General features: G+C 39.7%; 1 protein-coding gene across 1 annotated transcript in view; it reads left to right on the forward strand.

The window, feature by feature from the left end:
- col21a1 (collagen, type XXI, alpha 1) overlaps positions 1 to 17,352 on the forward strand; it is an 86,730-nt gene that overhangs the window by 64,529 nt on the left and 4,849 nt on the right. The window contains exons 20-27 of the mRNA XM_067386863.1: positions 9,321 to 9,374; positions 9,489 to 9,560; positions 13,005 to 13,040; positions 14,360 to 14,404; positions 15,541 to 15,573; positions 15,656 to 15,802; positions 15,933 to 15,987; positions 16,375 to 16,575. Of these exons, the coding sequence (XP_067242964.1) occupies positions 9,321 to 9,374; positions 9,489 to 9,560; positions 13,005 to 13,040; positions 14,360 to 14,404; positions 15,541 to 15,573; positions 15,656 to 15,802; positions 15,933 to 15,987; positions 16,375 to 16,575 (643 nt within the window). The remainder of the gene's footprint in view (positions 1 to 9,320; positions 9,375 to 9,488; positions 9,561 to 13,004; positions 13,041 to 14,359; positions 14,405 to 15,540; positions 15,574 to 15,655; positions 15,803 to 15,932; positions 15,988 to 16,374; positions 16,576 to 17,352) is intronic.

Here is a 17,352-nt window from a genome sequence, read left to right on the forward strand (position 1 = left end):
CGAGCCGATCGGTTTGTGTGAGAAACCGAACAGTATTTATATCATTTTTTACCTCTAATATACCACTATGTTCAACTGCGTTCAGCACTCGGTTAGTAAGGTCTGATCGTGCTCTGACATCTGCAGTGAAGTCTAGCACTCATTGAAGTATAAGCGCGAGACATCACTGCTGACTCTTACATTAATCAACGCACACATCAGATATGGTAAACAGAAGCTCTATGATGGAGTCGAACAAGAGAATTGACATCGAGCAGGTCCTGCCTACTGGCCCAAAAGGGTGAGTATACGGGAGGACATGGGCTCTTCATGGAGATTATAGAATCTCGCAAATGTCAAGTCAAGTCAAGTCAAATTTATTTATATAGCGCTTTTACAATTGGTAATCGTTTCAAAGCAGCTTTACATATTAGAAGCACAGAAAAAAAAAAGGGAAGTGGTTAAAACTGTACAAACAAGCGTGGTAATATGTAACATATACAAGATGGTGCTACATTAAGCCAATGTCGGCTGACTTCCAGGGGTGGAAAAAAACCCCTAGGAGAAAAACCCAGCGTGCTAGCACTGGGAAAAAAGTCCTAGGAGGGAAAAAACCCCTTGGAAGATATATATATGTAAATGTATATGGAGATCAAAATCTGAATTGTACATTTTTATTATAGAGATTAAAAATCGATTATATATAAATATATGTAAGCGGATACGGGGATCCTGGGCTACGTTGTAGTCAGGTCCAGACGCAGGTTCTCCATCTGACCTGGATACGGCCTGGATCCAGCACCCGGCAAACCTCAGGATAAGCAGAGAGACAGATATTAGCGTAGATGCCATTCTTGTTCTGATGTACAGGTATATCTAGTGTTATAGGAAATGTTCTCGGTTCCGGCCGACCTAATTATTGCAGCGTAACAATCCTTTAACGGATTTGAAAAATGTTAATGTATTGATAATGTGTTATGTGTACGCAAGAGCAAAGAGATGTGTTTTTAGTCTAGATTTAAACTGACAGAGTGTGTCTGCTTCCCGAACAATGCTAGGAAGATTGTTCCAGAGTTTAGGTGCTAAATAGGAAAATGATCTGCCGCCTTCAGTTGATTTTGATATTCTGGGTATTATCAACTGGCCTAAATTCTGAGATCGCAATAAACGTGAAGGACTATAATGCATTAAGAGCTCACTTAGGTACTGGGGAGCTAAACCATTTAGAGCTTTATAAGTAAGTAGCAAGATTTTAAAATCTATACGATGTTTAATAGGGAGCCAATGTAATGTTGACAGAACTGGGCTAATATGGTCATACTTTCTGGTTCTAGTAAGAACTCTAGCTGCCGCATTTTGAACCAACTGTAGTTTGTTTAAAAGCCGAGCAGAACAACCACCCAGTAGAGCGTTACAATAATCTAGTCTTGAGGTCATGAATGCATGAACCAACTGTTCCGCATTTGTCATTGAGAGCATATGTCGTAATTTAGATATATTTTTTAGATGGAAGAAGGCGGTTTTACAGATACTAGAAACATGACTTTCAAATGAAAGATTGGTATCAAAGAGCACACCCAGGTTCCTAACTGAGGACGAAGGTTTAATGGAGCACCCGTCAAGTGTTAGAGAGTATTCAAGGTTTTTTCGTGAAGAAGTTTTTGGTCCAAAGATTAGGAAATCAGTTTTTTCTGAATTTAATAATAAGAAATTTCTTGTCATCCAGTTTTTAATGTCAGCTATGCATTCTGTTAGTTTTGTGAATTTGTAGGTTTCGTCAGGGCGCGAGGAAATATAGAGCTGAGTATCGTCAGCGTAGCAGTGAAAACTAACACCATGCTTCCTAATTATCTCTCCTAAGGGCAGCATGTACAGAGTGAAAAGCAACGGTCCTAATACTGAGCCTTGTGGTACCCCATATTTAACCTGTGATCGATACGACATCTCTTCATTAACTACCACAGACTGATAACGGTCAGATAAGTATGATTTGAACCATGCCAAAGCAATTCCACTAATGCCAATATAGTTTTCAAGTCTTTTTAAAAGAATGTTATGATCGATAGTGTCAAAAGCAGCACTGAGATCTAATAACACTAATAGAGAAATACAGCCACGATCGGATGATAGGAGTAGATCGTTTGTAACTCTAACGAGAGCAGTCTCAGTACTATGGTATGGTCTAAATCCTGACTGGAAATCCTCACAGATTCCATTTCTTTCTAAAAAGGAACACAGTTGTGTTGAAACTGCCTTTTCTAGTATCTTTGACAGAAAAGGTAGATTCGAGATTGGCCTGTAATTTACTAAATCTCTCGGATCTAGTTGAGGTTTTTTAATAAGAGGTTTGATAATAGCCTGCTTAAAGGTTTTTGGCACGTGTCCTAGTGTTAAAGATGAATTAATTATATCAAGAAGTGGACCTACGACCTCTGGAAGCATTTCTTTCAGTAGTTTAGTCAGCATTGGGTCTAACATACATGTCGTTGATTTTGATGATTTGATAAGTTTAGATAATTCTTCCTCTCCTATAGCGGCGAATGATTCTAGTTTTACCTCAGGGACACTACAGTGCACGGTCTGAAGAGAAACTGTAGACGGTTGCATGTTTATAATTTTCTCTCTAATATTATCAATCTTGCAAGTAAAGAAGTTCATAAAGTCATTACTGCTGTGCTCTATGGAAACGTCAGCAGTTGAATCTCTGTTTCTAGTTAATTTAGCCACTGTGTCAAATAAATACCTAGGATTATGTTTGTTTTCTATTAAGAGATTTGAAAAATAAGTAGATCTAGCATTTCTTATGGCTGTTCTGTACTCAATCATTTTTTCTTTCCACGAAAGGCGAAAAACTTCTAGTTTTGTTTTCTTCCAACTACGTTCAGCTTTTCTAACAGCTCGTTTTAGAGCCCGAGTGTGCTCATCATACCACGGCGTTGGATTAGTTTCCTTAATCTTCTTTAGACGTAAAGGAGCGACCGCATCTAATGTGCTGGAAAAGAGAGAGCCAATAGTTTCTGTTGCAGCATCGAGTTCTTCTAAGTTGTCAGGTATACTAAGGCGATGAAACTGCTCGGGGAGATTATTTATAAAGCAATCTTTAGTGGCAGACGTGATTGTTCTACAATATTTATGGCTGGGTGGTGGTTTTGTAGCCTTGGCTAATTGTATTATACACGAGACTAAATAATGATCTGATATATCATCGCTCTGCTGTAGAATTTCAACAGCATCAATATCTATTCCATGCGACAGTATTAGATCTAGGGTATGATTACGACAATGAGTGGGTCCTGACACGTGTTGTTTAACTCCAATAGAGTTTAAAATATCTGCAAATGCCAATCCAAATGAGTCTTTATTATTATCTACATGGATATTAAAATCACCAACAACAAGGACTTTATCCGCAGCCAGTACTAACTCTGATAGAAACTCAGCAAATTCTTTGATAAAGTCAGTATGGTGCCCTGGTGGCCTGTATACAGTAGCCAGCACAAATGTCAACTTACATAATGTTACATAAAGCACCATCACTTCAAAGGAATTATATTTGAAATTCTTTTGAATGATTCTGAATATATTACTATAAATTACAGCAACACCTCCCCCTTTGCCTTTCTGTCGAGGATTGTGTCGATAATCATAACCTTGAGGACTAGATTCATTTAAAGTAATGTAATCGTCTGGTTTTAGCCAGGTTTCTGTCAAACACAGCAAGTCTAGTTTATTGTCTGTGATAATTTCATTTACAATAAGTGCTTTTGAAGAAATAGATCTAATATTCAGTAACCCAAGCTTTATCATTTGTTTATCTGATTTATCTGTGATTTTCATTTTTTGAACATCAATTAAATTTTTACCCTTAAAAGGTTTTGGAAGTTTTTTGTATTTACTAGTTCGAGGTACAGACACAGTCTCTATGTGATAATATCTAGGTGAAAGTGTTTCTATGTGCTGTGAATTATCTGAGTTCTGTGACGTGAGGCGGCTAGCAGACGGTCGGTTTAGCCAGTTTGTCTGCGTCCTGATCTGGGCCCTGGTTTGTCATGTTTCAGCTCTAAGACTATTTGCCAAATTTCTAGAGAGAAGAGCAGAACCATCCCGGGAGGGATGAATACCATCTCTTTTCAACAGATCAGGTCTGCCCCAAAAGCTTTTCCAATTGTCTATGAAACCTATATTATTCTGCGCACACCACTTAGACAGCCAGCCATTGAGTGATGATAACCTGCTAACTATCTCATCACTCCGACGAACAGGAAGAGGGCCAGAACAAATTACTTTTGCTGACATTGAATTTGCGAGTTCACACACCTCTTTAATGTTAATTTTAGTGATCTCCGACTGGCGAAGTCGAACATCATTTGTGCCGACGTGGATAATGATTTTAGAATATTTACGTTTAGCATTAGCCAGCACTTTTAAATTTGCTTTGATGTCAGGTGCTCTGGCCCCCGGCAAACATGTGACTATGGTGGCTGGTGTCTCTATTTTCACGTTCCGTGTAATAGAATCGCCAATTACTAGGGCACTTTCAACAGGATTCTCAGTGGGTGCGTCACTGAGTGGGGAGAACCTGTTTGATGTTCTAATCGGAACAGAAGAGTGGTGTTTGTTCTTGCCATTATGCCGCCTCACAGTCACCCAGTTAGCCTGCTGCGTGGCTTCTACAACCGGAACCGAATGTGTAGTGTTTACTAGGCTAGTCGCATCCAAAGCAGTATCTAAGGCCCTTTCATTCTCACTATCCTCAATTAAAGTTTGGATGCGTGTCTCTAATTCTGAGATTCTCTCTGTCAGCCTGACAATATCCCTGCATTTATCACATGTGTAAGTCTCACTGCTGACAGAAAGAGCTAAGCTGTACATGTTGCATTTACTACACATGATAATCGTCGGACATGACTGACCGTGTGTTTGATGAACGCCGTCCGAAAAACTGCAACGCACACGGGACTCGCTGGCTGGATGTCTCGGTCGCTTGCCAGTGCCTGGGGCGAGGGTGATGTGCGGGACGCGGTACCTCGCGGTGGATCGATGAATGCCGGGCAGCAACGTCTCCACAGCTTCCCGATCTGGCGAGGACAGATCAGAATAACATACATCGGATAAATCCGCCATTCAATCGACAAGGAAGGTTGGTTTAGAGGAAAAAAAAAGAAAGTAGACGGTAGCTAGCAGGCTATGGCTAACACTAGGTGATTACGCTGGTGGATTGCTAGTAATAAATCGTTCCGTTTAGTAATACTATGCAATAGGTTAAGTAATCTAGTGAAAAATAAGAAAGTTATATTATGCGAATAGGAATAAAGAGAAGGATTTAGGATAATCTCCACGAAGCTCCGAGCGTAGATCAGACAGCTGGCAGGCAGCAGCGTTGAGCAGCGTTGAACCGGAAGAGTACACAAGACCAGTGTGTGTCGAGACAGAGTCAAGACCAAGACAAAGACCAAAGACCAAATGTGTTAGGTGTCACCCAGCCCGCAGCTCTACAAATGTCTGTTAGCAAGCGCCTGCACCCAGGAGGAAGCAACACTTTTGGTTGAGTGTGCTTTCAGCCCTAGGGGGCATGGCAGGTCTTGAACCTGATAAGCCAAGACAATAGCATCCACTATCCAATGGGACAACCACTACTTGGACACAACTGGCCTCCATAACAAACAAAGAGCTGGTCTGAGGTCCTGAAGCACTGAGTTCTGTCTACGTAAGTGCGAAGAGCACATACTGGACAGAGCAGTGCCAGGGCTGGGTCTGCCTCCTCTGAGGGCAGCACTTGCAAGTTCACTACCTGATCTTTAAAAGCAGTGGTGGGAACTTTGGGCACATATCCAGGCTGGAGTCTCAAGATAATGTGAGAGTCGGCCGACCCGAATTCCAGGCATGCTTCGTCAACTGAAAATGCATGCAGGTCCCCGACCCTCTTAACCAAAGCCAAAAACCCTCAGGAACGCAGTTTTTAAAGATAGAAATTGCAGCTTGACTGAAAGCAAGGGCCCGAAGGGAGCTCTCTGCAATGCGGATAAAACCACTGCAAGGTCCCAAGAGGGAACCTGTTGAGGGCGAGGCTGATGGAGCCTCCTAGCCCCTCCTAGCGGCGCACGGGTTCCCTCGACTGAAAGCTTATTCATTTTTCCCATAGACTTTTGGAAAATTGCAGAAAATAAGCTCTGTGTTTAACAAAGGGTTATGACACTTACATGTTTTGTCTATCAAGATAATCTTTACAAGTTAACACAACATTTATAGATTTTGAAGCCTAAAAAAGTCGTCAGATATAAAAGGCTAACAGTAGGCTATGAACGGACTACAGCACACCATGGTCGCAGATCAACGTCGTCACCACCAAGCGTCCTCAAACTTTATTTAGAAAATAACTCTATTTAAAAACATGCTCACTGATTATGATCTGCGCTGTGTATGAATACAAAAACGCGTCATCCCTGGGGCACTCTATGGCAACCACATAGAACTTCAGGGTGGAAGGAGACATCCTTCGTTCCAATCCTTCCTGATCTGGCATTTCCAGGGGTCTTCCTGACGAGAAGAACACCAAGTAATGAAGAGGTTCCACTTCAAAGCGTAGGCCTGTCGAGTAGACAAGGCTCTAGCCGAAGTGATGGTAGTGACCTAAACCTTCCCACACCATCAGGTTTCAGATTGGGGTGCGGGTGCCAGAGGGTTCCAGAGGAGTTCCTTCCTCAGAGGAATTGGCCAGGGAGGGGCTGTCGCGAGGGGTTCAAGTTCGGAGAACCAGGTCCGGCTTGGCCAATAGGGCGAGACCATGAGGACCTGCTCCTTGTCCTCCCTGATCTTGCACAATGTCTGTGCGAGAAGGCTCACTGGGGGAAACACATACTTGTGTAGGCCCCACAGCCAGTTGTGTGCAAGAGCATCCGTGCCGAGGGTGCCCTCGGTAAGGGAGTAAAACAAGGTCAACCTGTGCATCTCTGAAGCATTCCCAAATCAGCTGGACGGTCTGGGGATGGAGTCTCCATTCCCCATGGTGAGACTGCTGTCGTGAGAGCTCGTCAGCTGCACGATTCAGCCTGCCTGGAATGTGAACAACAACATGCCTGGAAATTGGTTCTAGGAGAACACCAGCCTATAGAAACGAGAGGTCCAACCACGGGGTGAAGGTTTGGCAGCAGGCCGGAGTGATGGTCACTTGGTGTGTGCCCCATTGCTATGCTCATCTTGGGACTTGAAGACAGTGCTGAAGTGGTTTCATATGAAGCAAACCGAGCGGTATAACAGCCCCTGCGGATGCCATATGCCCCAGGAGCCTCTGAAATAGTTTCAGTGGAACTCTCTTGCACTCGAACAATTCAGGAGTGACTGAGCATGCTCGCTCATAAGCTGCGCGAAAATGGCGACCGAGTCTATTTCCATACTGAGAAAAGAGATCCTCTGCACAGGGGAGAGTTTACTCTTTTCCCAGTTGACCCGAAGGCCCATACGGGCAAGGTGTCTGAGCACCAGGTCCCTGTGCTCACACAACTGTTCTCGAGAGTGAGCTATAATCAGCCAGTCATCGAGGCAGTGGAGGATACAGACACATTGTTCCCTGAGAGGAGCCAGTTCTCCCTCCACAACCTTCGTGAAGACGTGGGGAGAGAGGGACAACCTGAATGGGAGAACCTCATACTGGTATGCCTGCTCCTCGAAAGCAAACTGAAGGAATGCTCTGTGTCGAGGAAGAATGGAGACATGAAAGTATGCATCCTTCAGGTCGATCACTGTAAACCAGTCCATAGGAACAATGCATTTGAAAATGTGTGGACTGAGGTGCTCTTGCCAGGCCCCCAGAAAATATAAACTGAGCCAGTGGGTTCAGAGGAACTACAGGTGTACCCACTGTGGGGAAGCGAGATGGAACAGATGGCCCTGACAAGGAAGGCAAAGAATTGCTAGGAAAAACCCTTGACTGCTCACCGAAGAGGCCAGCTTGGAGACCGGGGTGTTGAGGAGCTGCGTCCGATCACACTACTGTACATCATGTCTGTCAGGTTTAGCTTTAGGTGGACATCACATGACTGCAAAGTCGAAAGGCGGAAGTGGCCTGACCCGCAGCTCTATAAGCCTTGCCCTCAAGCATGGATGAGGACTTACAGGCCTTGGACGGGTGCTTGGGATCACCACGCCAGGAGGCGCATGTTACTTTGTACAATCTTTATATTATATTCCAGCACATTACAGAAAATTTACTTGCATTTGCTGTCCTGTGTAAAAACATGAGAGCGATTGCATTTTAGACCTTACAATGAGTAGCGATTGAGTTTCACATGAACGCACCAGTAAGTGGCGAAAGATTTTGCTTCTAAAATTATTGTGCCTGAAGAATGGTGTGAGAAATGTATTATGTCTGGTCCCTCTGTATTATCTCTGGGAGCTTTTATTACATTTTACTCAATCACAGTGTGGATGTTTCAGTGTGGACAAGAAAGTTTTGGAAAACTCTTAAAAGCACTAGTGTGGATGGAGAGAGTTTTGAAATGAAAACAGTTTTTAAATGTATCCAGAGTAGGGTGTTGTGAGATAGAAGACCCAGAGGCGAAAATGCAAGTTCACAGAGTTTAATCACCAGTCCAAACTGAATAACTGAGGCAGACTGCCAAGCACCGTCACAAAAGGCCGCTCGCAGCTGGTTATCACATAGGGGAAAACAAGAAACAGTCACGGGTAAAGGTTGGCAGAGATCAGTTGCTCAGTCTTGGATCTTGAGGCGCCGTGGGTTGTTGATGGAGAGAACAACGCCTGGCAGATGGACGAAGCCAGGTCTGAGGACAAGAGAGCTTCAGAATGGGCTGGGACTGGGACTGGGACGAACACACACAAACAAAGGTTATGGATATCTGAAGAAGGGTAGGGAGACAATGCCAACATCAGGTATTTAATCATCTGACAAAGAGACATAGAAAACAGCAAGGAGAAATAACAGAAAATCAGAGGGAAAGAGCCACAGGTGTAACAGCAGTCAGCGCGAATGCAGACAGTAATGACAAGCAGCTGAGTTCAATTGAGTTCAATAGGCAATGACGGCAGAGGAAAAAACAAGAGAATCAAACCCGGCTCATGACATATAGGGTAGACAAAGCCTCAGATTTACACAGGCCAGATATCTATAATCTTGTGCTTATTTTGTATTTAGTCCAATAAATGCTCTCTAGAATGAGAAAGTCTCTCCCTGTATCATTACCACATAGCAAATCCACGACTGTGATGCAAGCAAATAACTTTGATTGGCCCCGTCCAGAACCACACTTGTCAAGCCTTTTCATGGGATATTTAATAAAAGTTCTTACTCCCTAACTTTGACTCACATATATTTCCAATATTAGGGCACTAAAGGGGAAAGTGGAGAGGCCGGTAAACCAGGACTTCCAGGGCACGAGGTAAAATATTTTATTCAAATTAAACTTCTTCAGATTCCTGAAGGAAGAGGAAACAAACTTGATAGACTGCATCTTTACATGATTCAACTTTATTTATCATGCTTTTTAATGAAGGGTAAGCCTGGAGAACCTGGGATTGCTGGCCAGCCAGGACATCCAGGAATGCCAGGATCACAGGGACAGAAGGTGAATAATTAATAACCACTTCATAAAGATTCCACATCACATTTTATCTGGGGTTTGGATGTCTCATACATTTATTAAACTTTCTGAAAATGATTTTGTTACTGCATCCAAATTGCATTTATTTCTTTTGATTTAATGAGAAAGAAAACTCTGACATTGCATTTTTGGTCAGTCTTGGAGGCGCAAGCCCACTTTATGGTGAGCAGATTTTCCAAGTGTAGCTCTATTAACTTCAGTAAGGTAATGATCATTTCTACCATGGCAAACAAGAAAAGCATTCATGAAAATGTTGCTTGTGGTTTACAAGCATTGGCTGCTTTCAGTGAAACTACATGAATTATTGACAGCTGTTTTTAAATTTAATGCTAAATCTTAATTACTATGGGTTTGCTCTCTGTTAGAACTGGCAATTTTGTTATGAATCTATCATTCAAAAGTTTTGTACAGCCTTTTGAAAATAATCTCAAAGATGGTAAAATGGTAGCAGTAACTGCCTCACACATTGTACTTTACACGTGATACTCTTCATATAAACTCATTTCATTTTTGGAGAAGGTTTTCATTTTCAATTTAATTCAGTGATTTATGGCGCAAGTGTAGAGATACAGTATACATAAATCATCAGTATAGTTTGGTCTAAAATTTAGAAACCTCTAGCTACAATGCAATAATACAATATTGTTCATTACAAATTACCTGCATAGTAATTTGAATGTAAATATTTACCATAATTTATGGTAAATATTGAATGTTTCAATGTTTTGGAAATGACCAAAAAAAAAGGGGCCCAGCACAGTGGCTCAGTGGGTTTTGTCCTCAGCTGAGCCAGGAGACCTTTCTGTGTGGATTTTGCATAATAGGTAAAAAATTACTTAATTAGTTGAGGAAAGAGCTTACAAATACATTGACTTGCAGTGTCTTCTGGGCTTAAAAGTGGGTGGTGACTTGCAATGTTGAGAGGGTGGAAGATCACAGTAAATGGCGGAGAACAAGAGAGAGAATATGGTCTTGAAATATTAGGTATTAGAATTATTAGATTGGTCAAATTAGACACTCAGATTTTGAACTTTTTCAGAGAGTTTGGGGTTTGGGAGATTGAAGACTGCTTTTTACCATTTCTGAACTGTCACCATTGGCATATAATGCAATAAAGATTGCGAAAGTCAGCAGATTTTTCTAACAGACCTTCCAATCTCTGTAAAAATAAAATAATTATGCTGCCATATTTCTAAAATAATTTTTACCCCCCTGAAATTTGGCAACAAATCTCAGATGAAAATTGTCATTTTGACCCCCCTCTGTTTCTTTGTTAATTTTTGCCCATTCATTTAGTAGAGCATTTGTGAGGTCAGGGCAAGAAGACTTAGCTCGCAATCTCCTTTCCAGTTCATCCCAAAGGTGTTGGATGGGGTTGAGGTCAGGGCTTTGTAAGGGCCTGTCAAGTTCCTCCACACCAAACTCATCCAACCATGTCTTATGGACCTTGCTTTGTGCACTGAGGCACAGCCATGCTGGAAAAGAAAAGGGCCTTCCCCATACTGTTCCCGCAGAGTTGGAAGCATAGCATGGTCCAAAATGACTTGGTAGGCTGAAGAGTTTTCCCTTCACGGGAAGTAAGGTGCCTAACCCAACCCCTGAAAAACAGCCCCATAATAACCTCATCCCTCCACCACCGAACTTTACAGTTGGCACATTGCAGTCCATTGGCATCCACCTAACCCAGACTCACCTATCAGACTGACAAACATAGTGATTCGTCACCCCACGGAACATGTTTCCACTGCAGTGGTGGTGTGCTTTACGCCACTCCATTAGATGCTTGGCATTGTACTTTATGACGTGAGGCTTGCACGCAGCTGCTCGGCCATGGAAACCCATTCCATGAAACCCCCGCCACACAGTTTTTCTGCTGATATGCTAGTGAAAGTTTGGAACTCTACAGCTATGGAATCAGCAGAGCGTTGGTGACTTTTAGGCACCATGGCTTCAGCACTCGGCGACCAGTTCGCTCTGTGACTTTACATGGTCTTCCACTTCGTGGCTGATTTGCTGCTGTTCCTAAATGCTTCCACTTTCCAATAATACTTCTTACAATTGACTGCGGAATATCAAGGAGGAATGAAATTTCACGAACTGACTTATTGCAAAGGTGGCATCCTATCAGAGCACCATGCTTGAAATCACTGAGCTCTTCTCTTTTTTTTCTTACAAATGTATGTAAATGCAGACTGCATGGCTAGGTGCTTGATATTATACACTATAGTAATGGGTCTGATTAAAACACCTGAATTCAGTAACTGTGTCCTGAAACTTTTGTCCATATATACTAATACTCAATATTGCTAATTTAGTAATAGCTATGCAAAATTGTTAATTTTGAAATAAAGTTGATTAACATTTTATGGGAACATAAAATCCACCAAACTGTAGCAACTTCCCTGGGAAGTCCTCAGAAATCTCTTTTGTTTGAAGCATGGTGAGGGAAGGACCAGACCTTTACCAGTTTCTGTTCTTTCAGTAGGGCAGGGCTTGATAAACACACTCCTGACTTTTATCCCATTAATTGAAACTTCCGACCTTTTGACCTTAGAGGTTCAACAACAAAGCCTCCTTTTGCATGAATTACTGCAGCAATGCGGCGTGGCATGGAGTCGATCAGTCTGTGGCACTGCTCAGGTGTTATGAGAGCCCAGGTTGCTCTGATAGTGGCCTTCAGCTCTTCTGCATTGTTGGGTCTGGCATATCTCATCTTCCTCTTCACAATACCCCATAGATTTTCTATGGGGTTAAGGTCAGGCGAGTTTGCTGGCCAATTAAGAACAGGGATACCATGGTCCTTAAACCAGGTACTGGTGGCTTTGGCACTGTGTGCAGGTGCCAAGTCCTGTTGGAAAATGAAATCTCCAGCTTCTTTTGCAATGACCTTTTGTGTCTTGCCCTCCTTGTGCAAGGTGTCACTGGTCGTCTTTTGGACAACTGTCAAGTCAGCAGTCTTCCCCATGATTGTGTAGCCTACAGAACTAGACTTTGAGACCATTTAAAGGCCTTTGCAGGTGTTTTGAGTTAATTAGCTGATTAGAGTGTGGCACCAGGTGTCTTCAATATTGAACCTTTTCACAATATTCTAATTTTCTGAGATACTGAATTTTGGATTTTCCTTAGTTGTCAGTTATAATCATCAAAATTAAAAGAAATAAATATTTGAAATATATAATTCTGTGTGTAATGAATTCTGTAATTCTGTCATACAAGTTTCACTTTTTGAATGAAATTTGTGAAATAAATCAACTTTTTGATGATATTCTAATTATATGGCCAGTACCTGTATTTGTCAATAAATATGTAAAATAATAGAAAGATTTGTTTATTTGGATTCTCTTTATCTAGTTATATGAATAAATTTTTCAGTTTTTCTACAAACCTTACTGTGAAATGTTTTTACAGGGTCAAAGAGGAGATGCTGGTGAAAGAGGAGCAGATGTAAGTTAACCATTTACAGTTGTGGTTTACTGAGGAAAAAAAAGAAAATAATTGCTAGAGCTAATGATAAGGATTTTTGTGGAAATGTAATCTCTGTTATTAGACAAAAAGGGAACCTTCTCTTCTAACTGAAACTTTTCAGTCCTCCTTTTAAGACAACTCAATTTTTGGTGATTGAAAAATAATAATAATCTTAATTTTTTTTTTATTACATGTGATCACTAGTAAATGTTGGCCAATGTCTTTTGGCTTGTATTCCAGTGGAAAATGTGGCCAATTTGCAGGTTCTACATTGTACTGTAAAGGCGCAACTGAAATGCATAAATGTAAACGTTTGTCAGATTTAATTACAGTATACTTACATTGCCATGCCATGTCTAAGATGTTGTTTTTGTCACTATACTGAGGTCCATTGATTTCCACAATGTGGAAAACATGGGTGGAATCGTGGAATCCAGTCATAAAAATTGAATTTACTGTATAATGCAGAATGTCATGGAATTTGGCAAATAAATCAAACGTAGGGCTGTAGACTTAATCAAATCATAAAGACTGCTATTTAAATATGAATATAAAAAGATAAATTACATTTTTGAAGATGTATGCATTTGTTTAGTTACCACTTTTAAATGAATTTGTATTAAAATAATAATAAAATGCAGAATCAAGAAAATTTAAAAAGACAACACAGGATTTCTGAAAAAATTAAACACATTTCATTGGGCCCTATTATTATTAACATTTTATTTAATCATCTGATCTCTGTGACAAGAAATATAATCATTTAATTCAGATTCAGTTGGCAGTCAAATATTCACTTCATGGATGATTTTTCAAGCAGCAGAACGTTTCCGTCCCTTGAATGACTACAGTATAAAATCGAATATTATTGCAGCATAAAATAAAAAAAATTCTGTGTAATTAATCCTTCAAATTTAATTAAAATTAAGAAAAATGTATTGAAGTAAAAGTTTCAAGTATTTTAATTTATTTTTAAGTATTTATATATATATATATATATATATATATATTAACTTGTAATTTATTTGTACATTTTATAATTTCTTGGACCAAAGAATATCTGGCCCCACTGATCAAGGCCATGATCTATAATGCAGGGCATTATGATAAATGTTTTTGACATAGATGAAACAAAGAAGTTTCAGTTGTCATGATTTCAAGTATTCAAACATACTTTAGAAGCAGCCCTCATACAATATAAGTGATTTAATAGAACATGCTTAGATGTTCACAAACCTAAGATGTTCTACACATTTATATGTATCTGTTACTAAATTTTGTTTTTGCAATTTAAACAGGGGATGAAAGGTGAAAGAGGAGACTCTGGGAGACCCGGTGTTCATGTAAGTGTGTGTGTGTGTGTGTGTGTGTGTGTGTGTGAGAGAGAGAGATACAGTCAAACCAAAAGTTATTCAGATATTTTTGATATTTTTGTTATATTTTTACTAGTGGGTGCAGGACACTATAGTCATTTATGTAAGTGAGGATAGCAAAATAAAGTAAACTGTGACATATTATACCCAAAAAATCTTCATTCAGTGGACTACCAGTAAAATTGATAAAAATTTGGGACCAAAAAATGATTCAGACACTTTGCTTAAGTGTTATCTGACAAAATTAAGATTGTTTTTTTGTCTGACAGTTTAACTCTGTGGTCTTGTCATATTTAATTATCTTTTTTTTTTTTAAACTATAGTAAATAAACTGTATTAATGAATGAAATGTTCAAGGTGTCTGAATAAATTTTGGTTAGATTGTATATGTAATATGCACACTCATATTATATCATATTTATAACAAAATGTAACTTTGACCAGCAACTTTTTTTTTTAATAAAACCTACAGCACACTGAATTTTACACATTTTGGAATTACACAACTGGATGAAGAGATTAAATTAAAAAATAAATAAATAAATAAATAAATAAATAAACGCTTTGATAATAAGTAACATTAATTTCTGTGTCTGAAATTGCAGAATCAACCACAAGGTGGAGTAGTTTCTCTTGATAGTAACAGAGTGCTTTACAGAGTGAACACTAAAGATAGATAGATAGATAGATAGATAGATAGATAGATAGATAGATAGATAGATAGATAGATAGATAGATAGATAGATAGATAGATAGATAGATAGATAGATAGATAGATAGATAGATAGATAGATAGATAGATAGATAGATAGATAGATAGATAGATAGATAGATAGATAGAGTGTTTTCCCCTAGTATAACTGATTAACAGTCCATTTCGAAGTGTGCTTGTTCGTATGGTTATCTATAGATGGCTATCTAGTGAATTTGCAGCATTTTACATATATTTATTGAGGTGTTTAATCACAGACTAATTTCCTGGCAGTTACTAGCATCACATACTTTTACCAAATCATAAAGGTTTCTTTGTAAAAGCTATTATTGTTGCTTTATTGTTATGGAGCTGTTAATAACACAATTCCTATATGTGACTTCTTTCTACACAGGGTTTACCTGGGCCAGCTGGGCAGAAAGGAGAGGTGGGCACATCTCTGATCTGAATGTACTGTCACCCATTAGCTCTACTGTGAGTGTGTTGAGTTGTGTTTGTGCGCATGTCAGAAAGGGACAGCAGGAGAGCCGGGGCAGAGGGGTCCGAACGGCCACCAGGGGCCTCCTGGACAGCGAGGACAGACGGGACCCTCAGGGCCCAGAGGAGAAATAGGAGAAATAGGCCCCCCGGGACCACCTGGACCCGAGGGACGACCTGTATGTATAATGTTTCCAAATAACTGTATCGTTAATTGTTGCACTCTCCAGTAAGATAATCTAGTCAATGGAGGATATAATACTGCATGGACAGTTGAACAGAAACTCTTGTTCCCATGTGTTTTTGCAGGGCAGAGAGTTTTCAGAGCAACACATTCAACAGATTTGCAGAGACATCCTTCGATGTGAGTACCCAAAGGTGTTTCACTATATTGCACAGAATATATATATATATATATATATATATATATATATATATATATATATATATATATATATATATATATATATATATAAAGATAAAATTGCTATTTTATTTTTATGTATCCGCAAACAGGGATTTAATGTAATACATTTAAAATGCATTCAATGATTCAGAATCTGATTTAATAATAAATATATTTAAATTTAAGCATTTAAGTAATTTTGATACCATTTATTTCTGATATTTCTGTTTTGGCTAGTCAACTAAATGTAGTAGCCAAATTGGCTGGTGAGTGAAAAGTTTTAATCCCTGAATGTACATGTTCATAAGTTGAGACAGATGTCTTATTATTTTTTGGGGGTTACAGCTGAGATACCTGCTCTTCTATTGAGTAGCCAGCACAATCATCACAGAAGCTGTGAGCACTGCTACACACGCGTGGGACCCCCAGGGCCTCCAGGGCCACCAGGCCCTCATGGCTCTCGAGGATTCCCAGGTTTGTCTGGTTCTAACGGACTGCAAGGGCAGCGGGGTTTACCTGGGCGGCCTGGTATTGCTGGCATGAAAGGTACAGACATGCTACATACGTATCACACTATTACTACAGGGCTGTACATTATCTCAGAATGTTCAGATATCAATTAGTAAAAAAAAAAAATGTATTTATATCAATTGGTTTATATAATTGTTATACCATTTGTATTGCTACAACTGCATACATCATTAGAAAAAAGATTATTTGTAGACAGACTAACATGACAAACTGGTTTTAATGAAAAAAATAACTTCTTAAATGTTTTCATGTTTTCATATAGTTTGAAATTTGTTCATAAAATAATTTGATTTCATAAAGTGGCTGTAGCAGCTATAGAAACTGGGTGTCTGTCAACTAAAGGTGTGTTGTATCAATGTAGACAGCTGTCTAGTATCGTGGCAGTGTGCCACTCATGTCTGGTGTAGACACGGTATCAAATAGTAGTATTTCAGTTGAATTGCATTGTATTGAACTAACTTCAGTGTAACCTTTAATTTTGAAGCATGAATCATTCATTATAGTAGCTGCATGAATAACTACTAGGAGCAAAAACAACAAGAACAAATTTCCCTTTAGCCCTATTCAGACGAGACTAGTTTTCTGAACAACATTTGAGTTACAGGTCTTATCACCCCATGTCTGCGATTCAGGTAGAAGTAACATCTCTGTGTTAATTACAGAGGGGGGAGTGTGTTTTCTCTAGATGTGTCTTGTGCTGTGTGTCATGTGAAATTTCTGTTTAGTTTGTACTAAGTTTGTGGTATGTTTACTTGATGATGATGAGCTAAAAACGGAAAAAGTTTTCATTTG

This window comes from Chanodichthys erythropterus, chromosome 5, assembly GCF_024489055.1.
Source record: "Chanodichthys erythropterus isolate Z2021 chromosome 5, ASM2448905v1, whole genome shotgun sequence".
Classification (NCBI taxonomy): Eukaryota; Metazoa; Chordata; class Actinopteri; order Cypriniformes; family Xenocyprididae; genus Chanodichthys; species Chanodichthys erythropterus.